Here is a 17332-nt window from a genome sequence, read left to right as displayed (position 1 = left end):
CTGGACCGAAGCACTAAAGGCAGAGGTGTGTCCATATTCATTAAGGATATCCACACCTCCAGGCTAGTTGCTCAGCATAATGCATCCGAGATTATCCAAGTGCAACTAACTCTGGGCAAGAGTGCAATCTAAATTGTAGCTTGCTACAGATCCCCCACCATGCCTCAGGATTCCCATCCTCATTTCTTGATACACTGGAAAATATTAGGGTACAACCTAACTCCCTAATAATGGGCGATTTCAACTACCCCAACATTAACTGGGAAAACTACTCATGTACCAACTCTTGTGCGCAATGTTTTCTGGAATTCATATATTCCAACATCTTGGATCAATTATCCACACCACCACCAGGGGCAACAATATCCTAGACCTGGTCATTACAACATGGGCAATCACTGTTCCACACCAGAGGTCAATTCCTCATTGGTCAGATCCGACCACAAGCAAATCACCCTAGACATCCACATCCCACTCCTACCCCCCATTAGGGAAACCACCGTAAAATAATTTCTCCAAAGCCAACTTCACGCTTCTTAAGACGGAAGTGGCAAACTTCATGACACCCATGCTGACAGACAACAGAGGTACGACTGCTGAATCCTATACAACTGCACTTTAGAAGCACTTACACGAGTGCATGGATCATGCAATCCCTAACAGAACCAAGATGCTATCCTCCAAAAAAAGAAGTCAATCTGGTGGTCCCCTGCCATAAACAAACTCTACAACAGAAGAAAGAAACTGTTGCAAAAAAAAGAGTAAAATTCCATGATTGGAGGAACTCCGTGGTCAGCCTCAGCAAGAACTTGAGATCAATCATAAAATCCTCCAAAGCTAGTTACGAAAACAAAATTGCCACTGATTCTAAAGACAACCACAAAGCATTCTATAGCTATGTCACGAATCTCAATGGCAACACTCAGATCTGCTCTGAGTTACAACACAATGGCACTAAATATACAGAACCAGCTGATATTGCCAACATCCTGGCAGATATGTTCAGTGCTAACTTTACCCCTCTCTCATCCCCTAAAAGGCCCATCTCTATACTGAAGAATGCAAAGTTCCTGTAATCATAGCTGCACAGGTAAAAAACACACACTCCAAAGCCAAGATCACAGCATCCATGGGACCTGATAACATCCCAGGCTGCGTTCTACATTTACTACAGAATGAACTGGCACCCCACACCTAAGTACCATGTTTAATCATAGCCTCACCTCAGGCTTTGTGTCCACTGAATGGCGTACAGCAACGGTTATCCCACTCCACAAAGGGGGAACCACCACGGACCCCAGGAACTACCGCCCCATTAGCCTGACTAGCGTGGTCTGCAAGGCTATGGAACGAATCATCATGGAATTTATAAACAATGACATTGGCAATCTCCAAACTCTGGACCCTACTCAGTTCGGGTTTGTAAAAGGCAGATCATGTCTCCTAAACCTGATAGACTTCTTTGAAGCTGTCACCAATGCCGAAGATGAGAGTAAGGTGGTACACACAGCCTATCTAGATCTCAACAAGGCTTTCGACACCATCCCCCACTCTGGAATTATAGATAAGCTCACTAAGCTAGGTATAAATCCCTATGTCACAAGATGGGTTGCCAACTGGCTCACTGACAGCAGAACCCACACTGTGAAAGTAGCAGACTCCAAATCCAACTTCAGACCAGTGACAAGTGGAGTACCACAGGGTTCAGTCCTGGGTCCTCTCCTGTTTGGTATCTACTTCTCTGAAGTACAGGCCAACACAGAAGGTCTTTGGCTAACAAAGTTGGCAGATGACTGCAAACCAGGAGCCATAATCAAAACTCCTAACGATGTGGACATACTACAAAAGGGCCTCACTGAAACAGATACCTGGTGTCAAAGCCATGGCCTGAAGCTCAATGCCAAAAAGTGTATTGTCATCCCCTTTGGTAAAGACTCTGTACCCATGAACTATCACATAAGTGGTAGTCTACTTAACGCCAAAAGTGTGATAAGAGACCTTGGGACTCAGGTGGACAGTAATCTCTCCTTTGATAATCAAATCTCCACAGTGGTCAGGAAATCCTTCTACATGGCTCACATCACAAAAGGTTTCTCATCCAGAAAAAGAGAGGTCATTGTTCCCCTCTACTCATCACTCATTAGACCCATTATAGAGTACAATGCTCCTTTTGGTATGTACCTCACAAGACATCTACAACAACTGGAAAGGCCACAGAAATACCTCACAAAGAGGATTACCGGTCTCAAACAGATGCCCTACGCACACCGTATCAAAAAACTCCAGCTTACTCCGTCGCATATCGCCTACTCAGAGGCGATCTCTGTCTAACATACAAAGCTATGTCAAACCCAGAGCTGTTGGACATGCTCCACTTAAAGAAATCTCAATCCCTCCGAGTTGCACGCTCTAGGAACCTAAACCTTGTCACCACAATAAACAGAACATGCTGGAGGGATAGGTTCCCGTCACAGAGATTTCTCATACTCTGGAACAAACTACCCATCTATACCCAACAAAGCTCCTCATTAGCACTCTTCAAAAAAATCTTGAGGATTGGATGGGAGAAAGGAAATTCACCCCGGGATCACTTCTGTGGCTCTACTTGACAGGGGCACAGGAAAATAATTTTCTTGGGTGGCAAAAGCCAAGGTACCATTTGGCTAGGCTTACATAGGCCCTAGACTCCATGTCTTACCATAGCTTCTCTCAAATAAAATCCTTGAAGACTTGAGTCATGTTCAGGCAACAGGTTTTATTCTACTGAATAGGATAACAGCATTCTAACAATCAACAGCAAATCTAAAAGGGCAGACTACAAGGCTAACTTAAATATACATACAGAAGTGCAAACTCAACAGTTCAGCAGCTTAGATGGTTATTTTGGTACATTTTACAAATCAAAATTCACACTTTTCAGCCAACATCGACATCATTAAGTATTCATTTCTTTTGTCAAGTAACTAACTTTGAAAACTTGCATTTTTCAAAATTCTCTCCAGCAAATACACAAAGAACCAGAAGTTGCATACTTGCCATATTAGATCGTGATACATATCCGCCCACTTCAACCACAGGACTGACAGTCACAAGCAGAGTTTCAAAAGTGATATGTAACTTATCAGTCTCAAACTCCTCCCTTCACTCCCATAACGCCTCTCACTTCCCCTACTCCCCTGAATGAGATTCCACTTATGAGACTGCATCCGATTACCCCTGTAAACACCACCAATCAGATTCAGATTGCCTGTCCATACTGAGATTACAAAGAAAGAGTGGCTTTTTAAAATGGACAGATAAATCATGAAAATCTAACATTATGGCAAGTACACACTTTCTTATCTTAAATGATCCAGGCTGCCCAGTTTAGCCATAAGTCAACAGTCCGCAACAGAAACTTATTTTCTTAACACTACTCCTAATCCAATCCAGTAAATTTCCTTCAAACATGAGAATACTCCATTCTTACCAAGTTTGTTATAAAGCAATACCAAAGTATAATGCTGATCTGTTCATTTGTCTCCATAAATGCTTCTACCTACATTTCTCAGACACGATGCCCGAAATCATTCCACAGAACACAACTATCTTTTCTGCCCTTGACTGCATTGAAGCAGTGTCTTTTTACTGATACAACTCCAGTCTGACATGTCTGTTTTAATACTCCACTCTTAACACTTTCCTGGTGGAGAAGATGAAGCTCCTTGTCCTTCAAGCTCTCTACACCAGTAGCTAGCACCCTCATTATAAATGTTCATAATACACACAGCAAACCAAACAGCACACTATACAGCTGCCAGTCTGGACAGAATCAAAGAAATTGCCTGTGAGCCCCACATGTCACAAAATGGTCATGTTGTGGCAAGAGTATGACTGAAAATAGTCAGACTAACACAAAGTATATGCCGATATCCAGGACTGGATGGAAAAAAATTCAACCACTATAAAACTAAATTAAAGGACAAGTAGAATCACCAGAATTGTTCCAATGAAGGGACACAGTACTTAATGCCCATTTGAGAAGCAGACTCTGGGTCCGTCACAAGATTTGTCCACAAACCACTTTGTCTCCAAGTAAAGCCCTTTTAGAGGACAGCCTAAAAATGCTAAGGTGAGGCTATCATCATAGAGACCACCTTTCACATTTACAAGTGTGGAAATACCTTAACTCAAAACTTGCTCCTGCTGTATGGAGCTCTAACCTCTGAAATTAAAACTATCCCCGACCTAATCCTCTTTAGGAAAGCCGTTAATCATTTCAGTGACCTTAGTCAAAGTAAAAACGATTTCTTAATTTAACCAAGCCTAACGTTTTACAGTGCACTTAGCAAATCAGTATAAATCTTACAGCCACCTCAATGCTTTTACACTAACTTAAAAAAACATAATAGTTTGCTTTTATTCCATTTGTTCATCATTCTGAAAACATTCAGGTTCCACTATTAAAAATATTTATGAACTTCCCTTAAACTGGCCCTACCAGGGTTTTAATAACCCAAGCTTACTACAAGAAGCTAATCTTGAATGCCATATATGAATGTACAGTACTGATTTAACTGTGAATGTTAATGTCTGTAACTGCTTCGCAGTCACCTGAATCATGGATGAACATCCAACTGGCCCACTTCCCCACTTGGTAAATGTCTGCCTACACAAATGAGCTCTGCCTGAATAAGTCAGTTTTAAGTGTATGGATGGTCCTTTAAGCTAGTAGATGAAGGCACAAAAACAAACAGTTCTTTGTCCAAAGGAAAAAAGGAAATAATGCAGACAGGTCTACACCAACACAAAAAAGTGGCTGCAGTATAATCCCTGGATTGACTATTTAGGGGGAAAGGGTCTGGACTAGGTTTTCTTGTTGTCAAAAGACATTCATGTTGAAAAAGCTACACTGTAAAGTTACAATAATTAATCTGAAATAATTTACCTGGATAAATTAATATGAGCCTTTTCCATAACTGTTAACCAGGCCAGGACTGGCTGCAGGTCATTCTCATTTGGTATGTAATCATACAAGGCCTATCAGATATCAAAAAGGGGGGAAAACATGTTATTATATCTCTCAGAAATTTACTGCAATCTCATAACAAAATGAATGTTTAACTAAAGAAGAAAATACAGAACATGGTGCACACTGGATAGTAGTGGACAAGCAGTATTAAAAACTCCTACCCAGACATGGCAACATGCAGTGGTTTCAAACAGCAACCTGAAAATCACTGTTGCAAATATTCAAATCTGAATGCAGCTTTAGTGAAAGTGAATGAGTTCAATAGTGTACATGCTCTAAATTAACTGTGAGGAGCTATGCTGCGTTCTTGGCTTTGCTGATAAGGGGAATCATTAGGCTTAGATTCAGGCTTATGGATTTTGATGTATATTTTTGAACAGTGAGGGGCAATGAACAATAAAATTCAAACTTTTAATTTTCAAACTGCTGGGTTTTCAAAAAAACAATTTTTTCAAACTTTTTGTCATGCAAGTTCTTATCAAAGAAACAGAAGTTATGTAATTAAAATTAGATACTGATGATGCATATCCATCCACATCAACAACAGGACTGACAGCCACAGGGAGAGTCTTAAAAAAGGTACACGACTGTCATCAGTTTCAGACTTGCCCCCCCCCCATACTACCTTAATGTCTCTCACTTCAGCTGAATGAGATTCCACTTATGAGCAACTGCATTCATTCTATTACCCCTGCAAGCACCACTAGTTAGATTCAGATGGCCTGTCCACAGAGGGATTACAAAAGGTGTGTGTGTGTGTGTGTGTGTGTGTGTGTGTGTGTGTGTGTGTGTGTGTGTGTGTGTGTGTGTGTGTGGTGGTGGTGGTGGGGTACATACAGACAAAACATGAAAATCTAATGTTATGGCAAATACTTGGCACGCAGTCTAGATTTCTACACAATGAAACCCTGTCTTTCTGAAAAATGAAACATGGTGATACAGAACATAGAGCTTCAAATTTAAAAATTCTTCCAACAGAAGTGACTGCCACCAAGAAAACGTTTTAGCAGCTGGCTTGAAAGGTGGGATTGTCAATTTTTCCAACATAAATGTAATGCACGGAATCCCCAATAAGTGCTCGCTCACCTTTAGTAGAATAGCAAGAATACACTCCGTTCGTTAAAATCAGCTATTTATTGCCCATGACAGAATGACAACGATAGATACATCCAACAAATAGGCTTTGTACCAAAATTCAAAAGTCCATAAAAATAGAGAACGATAGTTGAGGTACATCCAACAAGTTCACTGAGTGCCAAAATGTTTAAAAGTCCATAAAAATGGAGAACGTGAATAAATTCACTTTGTACCAAAGTATTCAAAAGTCCATAAAAATGGAGAACGTAGGTTAAGGGCTTTCACCCGATATTCGGGCTTCTTCAGAACACTGTATACCAAAAAAATACGCCTTAAACATTTTGGCGCCAAAAATGTTTCAAAAAATTAAAGGAACATTGCCCTATAATTATGTTATCCTGAAATTTCCCATGCTTTTTGATTAAGCATTTGCTATGAAGGCAAAAATGTTCACAATATATTCAAAAAAGTGTATACAAGTCTAAATGACTATCAAACTACTACACATATGTTACATAGTGAACGCTTAATTTACATTTTATACCATCGGTGATGCGAATAAACCTTTTTGCTGACTTTTACGAAACATCTCGTAACAGTGATCTGTCAATTATTAATTGTAATAGAATATACTGAAAATAATGTCACTAAGCATTGTGTATATATCTATAATAGTACATATATTTAAAATACTATACATTTTGTTAACTTTTTTTAAAGAATGTATAAAAAACTGAAATAGTTTAAACTGCTGCGCTTTTAAATACGCGCTGATCTTTTGTTGTTATATATACTATCGAACACCATCTACTACTTCTCCTGTACTTGTCTAGAAATAGAAATTGATGGGTGGATGCTTGCTCTTGATCTTCACACAATTTATAAAAAATATTATATGGGTGGATGTTTGCGCTTAATGTTCACACAATTTATAAAAGTATTACTGGTGACTACTACCCATTTAATTACGCACCATAATGGAACATTAAAAAGAAACATTAAAAAGAAATAAACAGTCCATTCTGTCACTATTCCTACATATGCATAATATATAGGGCATATGAAGTAAATCAAATATAGAAATATTACGCTGTTGGCTTATATTCATACTTGTCCTTGTCATATTAAATATTTAATGAATATAGCTCCCAATTACTTAATATCTTGTGTATAGTTAAACTATATCAAATGAAAGCTGTTAACAACTAACCTGAATACAAACAGGGAAAGGATGTATGCCAACCATACGCAAATCTCTTTTAAATATGTTTGGGGTAACATCTTATTCAACTTTCTTATGTTAAAATACAAAAATCCTATAAAGGGATGACTGTCCTTCTGAATAAATGTAATGATAAAAATCTCTCAATAACGTGAGTATTATTTACATAAAATTTATTGTACATAAAATTTTTGTCCTTCATTGTATATCTATGGTTCAAATCAATGATTAATTAATTAAAATTAGTCTTATCTAATTTTTCCAACATAACATTTAGGTTCCAAGCTAGAGTGGGGTCTCCAAGGCACCTCTAAGAAATGCCTTACAAACCTTTAGCAAAAGCAGCGATGAAGAAATCACTTCCTAGTGAAAGCTTGAAATGGCAGCCAAGTGGACCTTTAGTGCACAATAACTAGAGCCCAGACTGAAGACATTAGCCAGGAACTGTAACACAAGGAGATGACTGTGGGTCTATGTTACCTGCTCACATAGAAAACTACCCCATCTAGTATGACAAGATTAAGTATCTGGTTTCTAGCAGTCGCTGAGGATTTGATCCATCAGAACTAGGAGAGATGGGTCCCTGGCCTCTGGGGAAGTAGACAAATTATATGGTTAGCTTCGAGGAATGAAGATGTGGGTCAAGCTTCCCAAACAGTTGAGGCAACAGTAGTTTGAGAAGCCAAGGCCATTTAAGAAAATGATGTGAGAGAGAGATTTAACCTATTTCACCCAATTAATACAGAGCCTTCTTCATGAAGCATTTTTATAAAGAAAATACAACATATTAACTAACAAAAAAAAGTTAAAGAAATATTGATGTTATAGCCTCTTTGCCACCATCAGTACATTGGGTGTCTGCAGTATTCCTAATATCCTCCTATAATCCACTTTTTCTTCACAAAGACTATTCCATACACATCCATTTAATGGCTCAATGCTAAATGTCCATCTTTAAGCCGCATCCTCTCATTTTCTGAGAGCTCCCTCTATTTCTTTGGCAGAAAAGCTGCCAATCCAGTCATCTGACCAAATAGCAAAATAGTTATCCAACAGCTCAGCACCTCTCGACACAAATGCTCTGAATGCATGGCTTTAGGTCTGATGAGAAGACTACAAAATCACTGATCGCTGACCTGGTACTTTACTAAGTAAACTTTTCCATATGTCTGTTTGTTATGGACAAGTACAAGACTCAACATTCACCACTCGGGTTCAGATCAGGCAAGCCTTTCTTCTCAACACCCCCCAAAAAAAAAAAGTATCTCATCATTCTCTGCATGAATGGTTAAGTCTTCCAGTAGAACTACACCATCCATATATAGCAATTTAACACCAAATCCAGTGTCTCCAAGCTGAATACTATACACATCTGCTAGTAGTAAGTGCACAGTTTTTCCTTATGTTAACTGCCTGCCAGTAGTAACTGCACAGTTTTTCATTCTGTAACTTACAGATACATTGTGGTAACCCTCTCAATTACTGGAAAATGGACAGCACCAAGCAGGCAATTTTGAGTACCCCCACATCTACCTAAAGCCTGTCCAGAAGGCCAGATACAGAGTAGTAAAAGAGAGAGATTACCCCTGCCAAAGGAATATTCATCTAGGACAATGTTGTGTGCAGCTTTAACACAAAATCTATCTAGGTAGTACTTAAATATCCTACACAAGTTCTTGCTTCTTCTGCAGTGAGGCAACATTCCATGTTCTTAATTTACCCTGCTCTTACCTGCCACTTGAATGGCATCATACCAACCCCTACTACTTCACCTTGCAGGTGTGAAGTCCACACAGTGGCTCCAAGCAGCTTTTTTGTTAGAGTCTGGATGGACTATGCAGGCTACAAGCCAAGAGCATTATAGCAAATGGCACCCCCAAGACCTGGCTCCATTGGTGGGTCCCAATATTTCTTTACTGGGTGAGATCATCAGATTCCCTAAATGAATCCTCCTGCATGGCAGATTAGTCTCTCTTCTTGCCCAACCCTTTTTCGCAAACCATTTTGGCAAAGGGGATTTCTCCAGGAGCATAAAACACCAGAAAACAAAGCTCAGACTCCCCCTCCCCCCTTCATTACACCCATAACTGAAAAATCAGACAACCTATGAGGAATGTCTTTAAATTAATAACTTGCTTTCTCTCCTGCACTCAGAAGACAGTGGTTCTGTTGGGGCACCACTCTTCTTCAAATTTCAACCAAACATCTTGCAACCTGTGCAGACTACACAACCCATATCAAAAGCATGGAAATAGACAGGCACTACACCTCGGTTGGCAATACAAATAAAAGTCTAGGCAATGCTGTGCCAAAAGTATTATTTTGTATAATGCTAAGCTCTTCAGAAGTCCAGATGTCACATTGGTAGCAAGGGGTTGCTCAGCTTTTTATCTACTGATCATCATCTAGCTGCTTTCTAAGACTATGAATCTTACAGACAAAAATGACCAGCAAAAGGCCAGCTCCACTGTAATACAATGAAAAAGCCCCAACCATGGCCCAGATAACCAGTTCTGGCATATGGTGGAGCTAGCGTGAGCAAGATAGGTGTACCTATTCCTAGGGTGGGGGGGTGATTGGGTTCAACAATTGCCACAATCCCTTGTAGTTGGGACAGTGATGTAAAGGGCAGCCCAGGAGTAGGCATTCATCCTCCAAGCTGTGAAGTCCCAAATGAAGGTGCATTGGAGTACACACTTGCAAAGGGAGGGCAGAGGGGCTCCCATAGAAACTTGGGGTCATAATACTCAATGGAGGGATGCCAGAGAGGGAATAACTATTACCAAGGCTGTCAGTATTATGGCCTTCTCCAGCCAGCCCTGCACATCATTGGGGAATACCCTGGACAGAGCAATGAATAGGCTTGGGCAACGCAAGGGACTCAATGGTCAGTAGTATAGCAGCAAAAAGCATCCAGAAAAAAAAAGTTACAAGACAAAGCCACATTTCATCAAGCAACATGTCATTATTAGCATGCTCTTTTAAACTAATCTTTCAGCATTTGCAAATACTGATGTCATGCACTGCACACTTATATCAGATCATATTTCTTCTTGCTTACCGTAATCATCTGTGCATTAAGTTCGGCCGTAAGGGATGATGGGCTTGGTTTTGTACTGAAGAGACTGTGGAATGCCTTCATTGCACAAGACGTAACAAACTACAGCATTAAAAAAAAAAAAAAAAAAAAAAAACTTAAATTTTAATGGATTAACCTTCACCATGCACATAAAGCTTACAACACAGAAGTCTGTAAAACTACATTTACTGTCAAATGAGATAAGGACTGAAACCCACTTTATACATACAAGGACATAAGCATACAGCAGCAGTCAATACATTTGCAGAGTAACGTTAAGCAGGGAGCAAAAACGTTTTTCCTCTCAAAATGTTCTGTTACTAAATCTGCTAACCTTTCAGCAAAAGGCAGTGACAGCACTGCAAGCTGCTAGCATTCACAAGCAAAATTATTAGTCTTGCTGAGATAGGTGCACTTAAACAGCCTCTGAAAATGCAAAATTGTACAAGGAACAACTTAAAAATGAAGTTTGCATTTGGCAGTTGGGAATCCCACATAGTATATCATCTAACCATTTGCTGTAAACAACTTTTGTGTGTATGTTCACTTAGCTTCAACTACAAATGATTTTCAAGATTATTCATTAATAAAGCTATGTCAAGAAGGCTAGAGGCAGGTCGGTCAGAGAAATTCTCTTTTTCAAGTTCAATTAGACAGGAGTAAGAGTCATCAGGAAAAGGAAATACAAGGAGAAAATGAGGAACTATAGTACAACTCTACATAGGACAGGAGGGGACAAGTCCTAAGCCTTCAACTACAATATTAATGTACAATACCTTGTCACACTAAATTACACATAAAACTAACTATTCATCTGCTATTTTTCATGTTCTCCTCCTGTCCATATCCACCTCCCTGCATGGAGCACTAAATCTCACTGCAAAATATGTACTGGGATACAACTCACTATAAAATATGAGCCAAGCACCAACAGTTAAGTCTCTGCCTCAAGTTCATGTCATTTGTTTTTGTCTGTAATGTACTTTTTATTTTTTTCTCTTATTCAAAACAGACTAGCTGTACTGTTTCTGCTTATCTCAATTAATGCAATAGTTGTAATAATCTAACTAATATTGCTGGAGCTTTTCTCCCCAGGTCTATGCTGAAAAAGGGCTACTGCCCAGTCAGACTAACTCGGTCAACAAATGTCAAAATAAAATAGTGACATCTTGTCTTGAAAAAAAATGTAGGCAATTGGGTTTAAAAGTTTGCTCTTCAAGAGCAGGGCTTTGGGGGAAAGCCAAACTACTGTAATTCTTACAAGTCAGCTGTCCAGTTCAACAGATTGTTGAAAAAGGAGCAGACAAACAGCGGGTGAGAACTGTATTAAAAGGTCATATAGACAAAAAGCAGAATTCACGGGGAAGCTGGTCTTTAGATCTTTTAGCTTACTGCCCGACTACTGCAAGCAGAGATACTTGGAATTATGACAAAACACATTTTTTAAATGATTCCACTTCCTTTACCTGCATGCCTATGCCATCCCAAGATGAAAAATGGTGAAATACACCTCAAACTATTAGTTGAAACGCATATAAATGGTACAGAAACTAAACAAAATATTTAAGGACATCATATGAAAGACCAAGATGAAAAAGGTAGTCACAGTCAGTCAGTTACGCTTATGTTTAAGATGACAGCTTTCTTAAGGTCAGAATGGCAAGAAGACAGTCCTTCAGGTAAGTGATATTGGAATGCAAGACACAGTGGGGAAAAAGGAGTGTTTAAAGCCTATTACAGTCCTAACATTAGGAGGATGAACCACAGCTATGCCAATCATTGCAGTAAATACATAACTTTGTAGATTAGCATTAGTCTGCACCAAAAAGGCCACAGCACAAACTCTGCTCCTGGCACCAACATGGACAGTCTTGTCATGAGTCACAAGATAAAAGCTTAGAACTCAGAACCTGTCACCAAAAAAAGCAGCACTGGCAAGCGTGCTGTGGCCCCAATACCAAGGCTGGCCACAGAAGGAACAGCAGGTCCCAAGGGCAGTATCAGTGAAAAAAAAAAACACTGTGAAGGGAACCAACTTCCAGGCAGATCAGCGAACTTGACTAAATATGGACCAGAAACGGGACCAATGAGGAAGCAAAAGATCTAGGAATGATATACCCTTTTCAGTTTGGCATAGAATCAGAGGAGGAAAAGGAGCCTCATGTCCATTTAGACCCAATGCATGACCTTGAAAGCTTATTGCAGTCTACCATCCATGATCAACTTTAAGACATAGCAGAATGAGAGGTCCTACAGAGATCCATCTCCATAATGGAAAAATCTCGATTCTACTGAAAATATTCTGTTCGCTGTGTGGAAGTTTAGGAAGAGATGGGATGATGAGAACTAGAATGCTCTTTTGTGTCTGGAACCTTACGATTTGCTGACTACGGGGTTAGTTGTTACCATCATCATTACAAGGAAGCTTACAGGAGGTGGAAAACCTCTGGAATTCATCATACTGGAATCAACCCTTTGAAAATATGTTTCTTTTTAAGATCTGCAAGTGTTCTTTTATTAAAAGTTTCACAACTACTAAATTTTTTCATCTAAAGTAAGAAGCACTAAATGTATTAGATGCTTGGGACTGGTGATACTTGTGGGCTTTTGTGCCTGTAAGAAATGTACTTTTTGAGGCCTACATTCTCCATACTAAAACTACAGACATGGCAAAAAAAAAAAAAAAAAACGCACTAGTAATCTAAACATTCTCAGGGTATAAACTGTCTTAACATTTGAAGTAACTGTCAGAAACCTGGCACCGCACATACATGCACACAAAAGCTGCACTACAAACAACAAACGCTAAATTGGAGAAGAGCACCAGGTAATGAATCTAAGTCCAAACTGGAACAACTTCACCCAGGTTCTGAAAACTGCATCTAGGTTCTGAAAACTTTGTCTAGAAGGAATAAACACAAAATGAAGAACCACCACAGGTAATGCAAGTCTGTAGCTATTTGGGATTGTGCACTAATGACTGACAGAGGCATGCAAGAGATTACGGAAAAGTGGAGGAAAGATTGCTTTGATGAGGCCAACCAAGATATTACAAACCCTAGCGGATGAATCAGGCCATGCCAGATCAAGGATTCTTCTCTCTACAGCACCACCTCTCAAGAGGAACCTTCTTGTTTGGGGGAAGATATCTTGTAGTTGATGATGTCCTTTATGGAAAAACTAGAGACTCACCTTGTATTTATAACATGAATATTTTGACCATTATGCCAAACCTATCCTCATGGCAGGCAATACAACTTCGGAGAAGTTACCAACATAGTTCTAGTCTTTACCACAGAAGATCTGTACAGTCTATAACAGCCTCAGAGCAGAGAAACATGCTTGCGTTGCACACTGTCCTAGTTCTGAAGGCTCAAGAACACTTCTGCCCATCCTGCCCTCAGCAACTTTCACAAGTATACCAGATATTCCATTTTTCAGTTCTATGCATTTTAAAGCTATGGAAAGGATCATCATGGACCTCATAAATAAAGATATTGGGGACCTACAGACACTGGATCCTACCCAGTTCGGCTTTGTTAAGGGCAGATCCTGCCTCTTAAACCTGGTTGATTTCTTTGAAACAGTCACCAAGGCCATTGACGAGGGGAAGGTGGTCCACACAGCCTACCTGGACCTCACAAAAGCCTTCGCTACAATACCCCACTCGGGCATTATAGATGAGCTCACCAGCTTAAATATAAACCCCTACATCACTAGATTGGTTGCAAACTGGCTCAAGGACAGAACCCACATGGTTAGAATTGCTGGAGCCATGTTAGACTCCAAACCAGTTATAAGTGGCATCCCACAAGGCTCAGTCCTGGGACCTCTCTTGTTCGGTATATATTTCTAGGAGGTACAGGCCAACACGGAAGGACTGTGGCTGACCAAGTTCGCAGATGACTGCAAACTGGGCGCCATAATCGACTTTCCAGCTGACACAAGCATCCTCCAAAAGGGCCTCATAGAAACAGACAACTGGTGCCAGAGCCATGGCCTCAAGCTAAATGCCAAAAAGTGTATAGTCATCCCCTTTGGCAAAAACAAAAGTGCCCACAAATTACCACATAGGTGATAAGCCATTAAGTACATAAGTAGTAATTAGGGACCTGGGGACCAAAGTTGATAGCAATCTCTCATTTGACAACCACGTGGCCAAAGTGGTTAGAAAAACATTTTATATAGCCCACCTAATCATGAAGGGATTCACATCTAGATCAGGAGAGGTCATCGTGCCTCTTTACTCATCCCTCATCAGGCCCATAATTGAGTACAATGCCCCTTTTGGGATGTACCTTACCAGACACCTGCAGCAACTGGAAAGACCCCAAAAGTACCTCACCAAGAGAATCAAAGGGCTCAAACAGATGCCATATGCTGCCCGGTTAAAGAAACTCCAGCTCTACTCAGTGGCATACCGCCTGCTCAGAGGCGATCTGTGCCCGACGTATAAAGCCATGTCCAACCCAAAATTAATGGACATGCTGCACCTCAGAAAATCCAAATCCCATCGAGCTACGTGCTCAAGAGACTTGAACCTCAGCACTGAAAATAAATAGGACATGCTGGAGGGACAGATTCATAACCCAGAGGCTCCCTTCACTCTGGAATAAAATCCCAGTCCAGGTTAGGCAGAGTCCCTCACTGACTCTTGAAGAATCTTGATGAGTGGATGGGACATCGTAGGTTTACCCCGGGTATCACTTCTGTGTCACTGTTAGACAGAGGCACAGTATACTAACCTCGAAAAAGGGCATAGCAAAATTAATTTAAAATGGGTGGCGAAAGCCAAACACACACTGGCTAGGCTTATAAATGCCCTAGGGTAGATAAGTAATGTACTGTGTTGCCAGGTATCTTCTGACATGTCAGGGTTTGTGGACAAGAGATTTTTGCAATTTATACTACATCCTCTTTCACTACAAGTTGAAGACACCTAACCTACTCTCAACTCTCCGCTCCAAAGTCTTTACCAACATACTGGTTTGTAGTAGTGGAAACCTAGCAGGAAAAAAATACTTCTGGCCTTCCAGTACTGGAAAGACTGGCTAATAGTACCCCATTGGAGAAACTCTGTTAGTGGTCTTGACTTGTAACGTTTAATGGCTGCAGACCTTTAGTGGAATCATCATTTGGGTGAAATACCCCCTCTTCCTGTTGCACAAGATTTTCTCCATCAAGGAGACACTGTCCTATGCAGGTTCTTTATACTCAAGGATAAGTTTCTGGAATCAGATCCAAGGTCTCCTCTGTAGCAGCAGAAAGGTAAAGATCAATTGTGCTTGACCGGTCTCCTTGGAAGTCACAATTTTCACTGTTCATTTAGGACATGTCAATATGACCGTGCAAAATCACCATTCCCTCTCAGATCCGTACCTAACTGGCCACATCACAGATTCTCAAAAAGGATAATTATGCAGACTGGGAAGTTTAACTCAGGTCATCTCAGGACCAAGAAAGGTGCAGCAGCTGCCACAAAATAAAAGATGCATCCTCAGAAGGGGATTGTGGGGAACCTTCTCCATCTTTCGAGTAACCATTGAAAGCGACCAAGTCTGCTTGTGAGTCCATATGCTTCCTCTTGCATTCCTTCCTTTTAGGTAGCTAGGGGAGGGAGCTCCCAAGTCCTCCACAGAAAACATGCATGCACATGCACCCCCTCCCAATAGATGAAAAAAAACAGGAAAATTCACAGCTAAACTAGACAGTGGATATCAGCTTTCGAGGAAAACAACCCTTTAAGCACTAATGGCCAATAGCGAAAGAAAGTCCTAATAATACGCTAAACACTAGAAACCACTTGGCTAACTAGCAGATATACTGTAAAAAAAGGTGAGAAGGAAGATGGAACCAAGGAAAGAAAGATTATACAGATTATGAATCCTAATTTAAAGCAATTTTGAAGAAATTTTTGAGAGAAAAGTTAAATCCTTACACTAAGTAGACTAAAGGACCACGAACTAGCAATGTGCACACTGAAAATAAAACAAATAAGCAGAGCACTTGCCTGCCCAGACCTTTCTGAAATTTTGAAAAACAGCTAATGAGATCTGAGCTTGTTAGGAGGTCCAGGCATTATGGGAAGGGAAAATTTTTGAAGGGCTTAAGGGTGAAGCAGTGAATCTTCCGCAAATAGATTGGAGTGGAGGTGTGGATACTCACACCAGACTGTATAGACTGAATTAATAGGATACAATTTTGTTATTAGTACTTGCATAAAACATTTCACAATATGAACTGCATGTTACACTGTAAAGCAGTTTTGCATAGAGTGTAGGGCTGCCACCTTTTAAAATGTCCAAAGTGGGACATGTTTTGTAGAAACATCAGATTTTGCAGGACAAAACATACCCACAGCAAGAACAAAGGAAAGAACTTCATTTTTTTACAAAATAAAAGCTTATTCTTGTAGCATTTGAGTTGCTTATTCTGTTTCTTATAACATTTAGGAGAGTCCAACACAAATTAACTATTTTATGCAACTACTAAAGAAAATATAAGAAATGCTTTTGTCCTAAAATCTCAAGACATTTGCCACTGTTTCAATTTTTTTCCAGGACACAACTGCTCAAAGAGGGACTGTCCCTCGCAAAGTGGGACAGGTGGTAACCCTAATACAGTGCAGACTGGAGAAATTTTAAATGTGGGGGCTGTGAGGAGTGCTTTCAGTGACTTAAACTACTTTTTGTTAGTTATAATAAATACAAGTTTTGCACTATAACAAGGGGTGGACTACAGCAAGTATAAGTTAATATAATGCTGTATCTTGGGCTGCTGGGATGGGGTGTAAAAGTGTAAAAATTATATGTAGAATTCAGATATTTACCTTGTTTTTACAAGGGTGGATGTGTAAATTAAGGTCCTTGGTTTAAGCTATAACTTTTTTTGTAAGCAAGCAAGCTTGAAAAATAAGAAAAAAAAGTCTGAAAGGTATGAAAAT

The 17332-nt window shown here is 40.0% G+C and overlaps 1 protein-coding gene across 1 annotated transcript in view; it reads right to left on the bottom strand.

The window, feature by feature from the left end:
* The window catches only part of RRP12 (ribosomal RNA processing 12 homolog), a 1805151-nt gene that overhangs the window by 1450553 nt on the left and 337266 nt on the right, over positions 1–17332 (bottom strand). The window contains exons 11-12 of the mRNA XM_044056239.1: positions 10372–10470; positions 4928–5019 (exon numbers count right to left, since the gene is read on the bottom strand). Of these exons, the coding sequence (XP_043912174.1) occupies positions 4928–5019; positions 10372–10470 (191 nt within the window). The remainder of the gene's footprint in view (positions 1–4927; positions 5020–10371; positions 10471–17332) is intronic.

The sequence above is a fragment of the Protopterus annectens genome, chromosome 14.part0, assembly GCF_019279795.1.
Source record: "Protopterus annectens isolate FY-2018-M chromosome 14.part0, PAN1.0, whole genome shotgun sequence".
Taxonomy (NCBI): Eukaryota; Metazoa; Chordata; order Ceratodontiformes; family Protopteridae; genus Protopterus; species Protopterus annectens.
The sequence above is the reverse complement of the archived record's forward strand: the minus strand, read 5'-3'. Positions and strand labels throughout refer to the sequence as shown.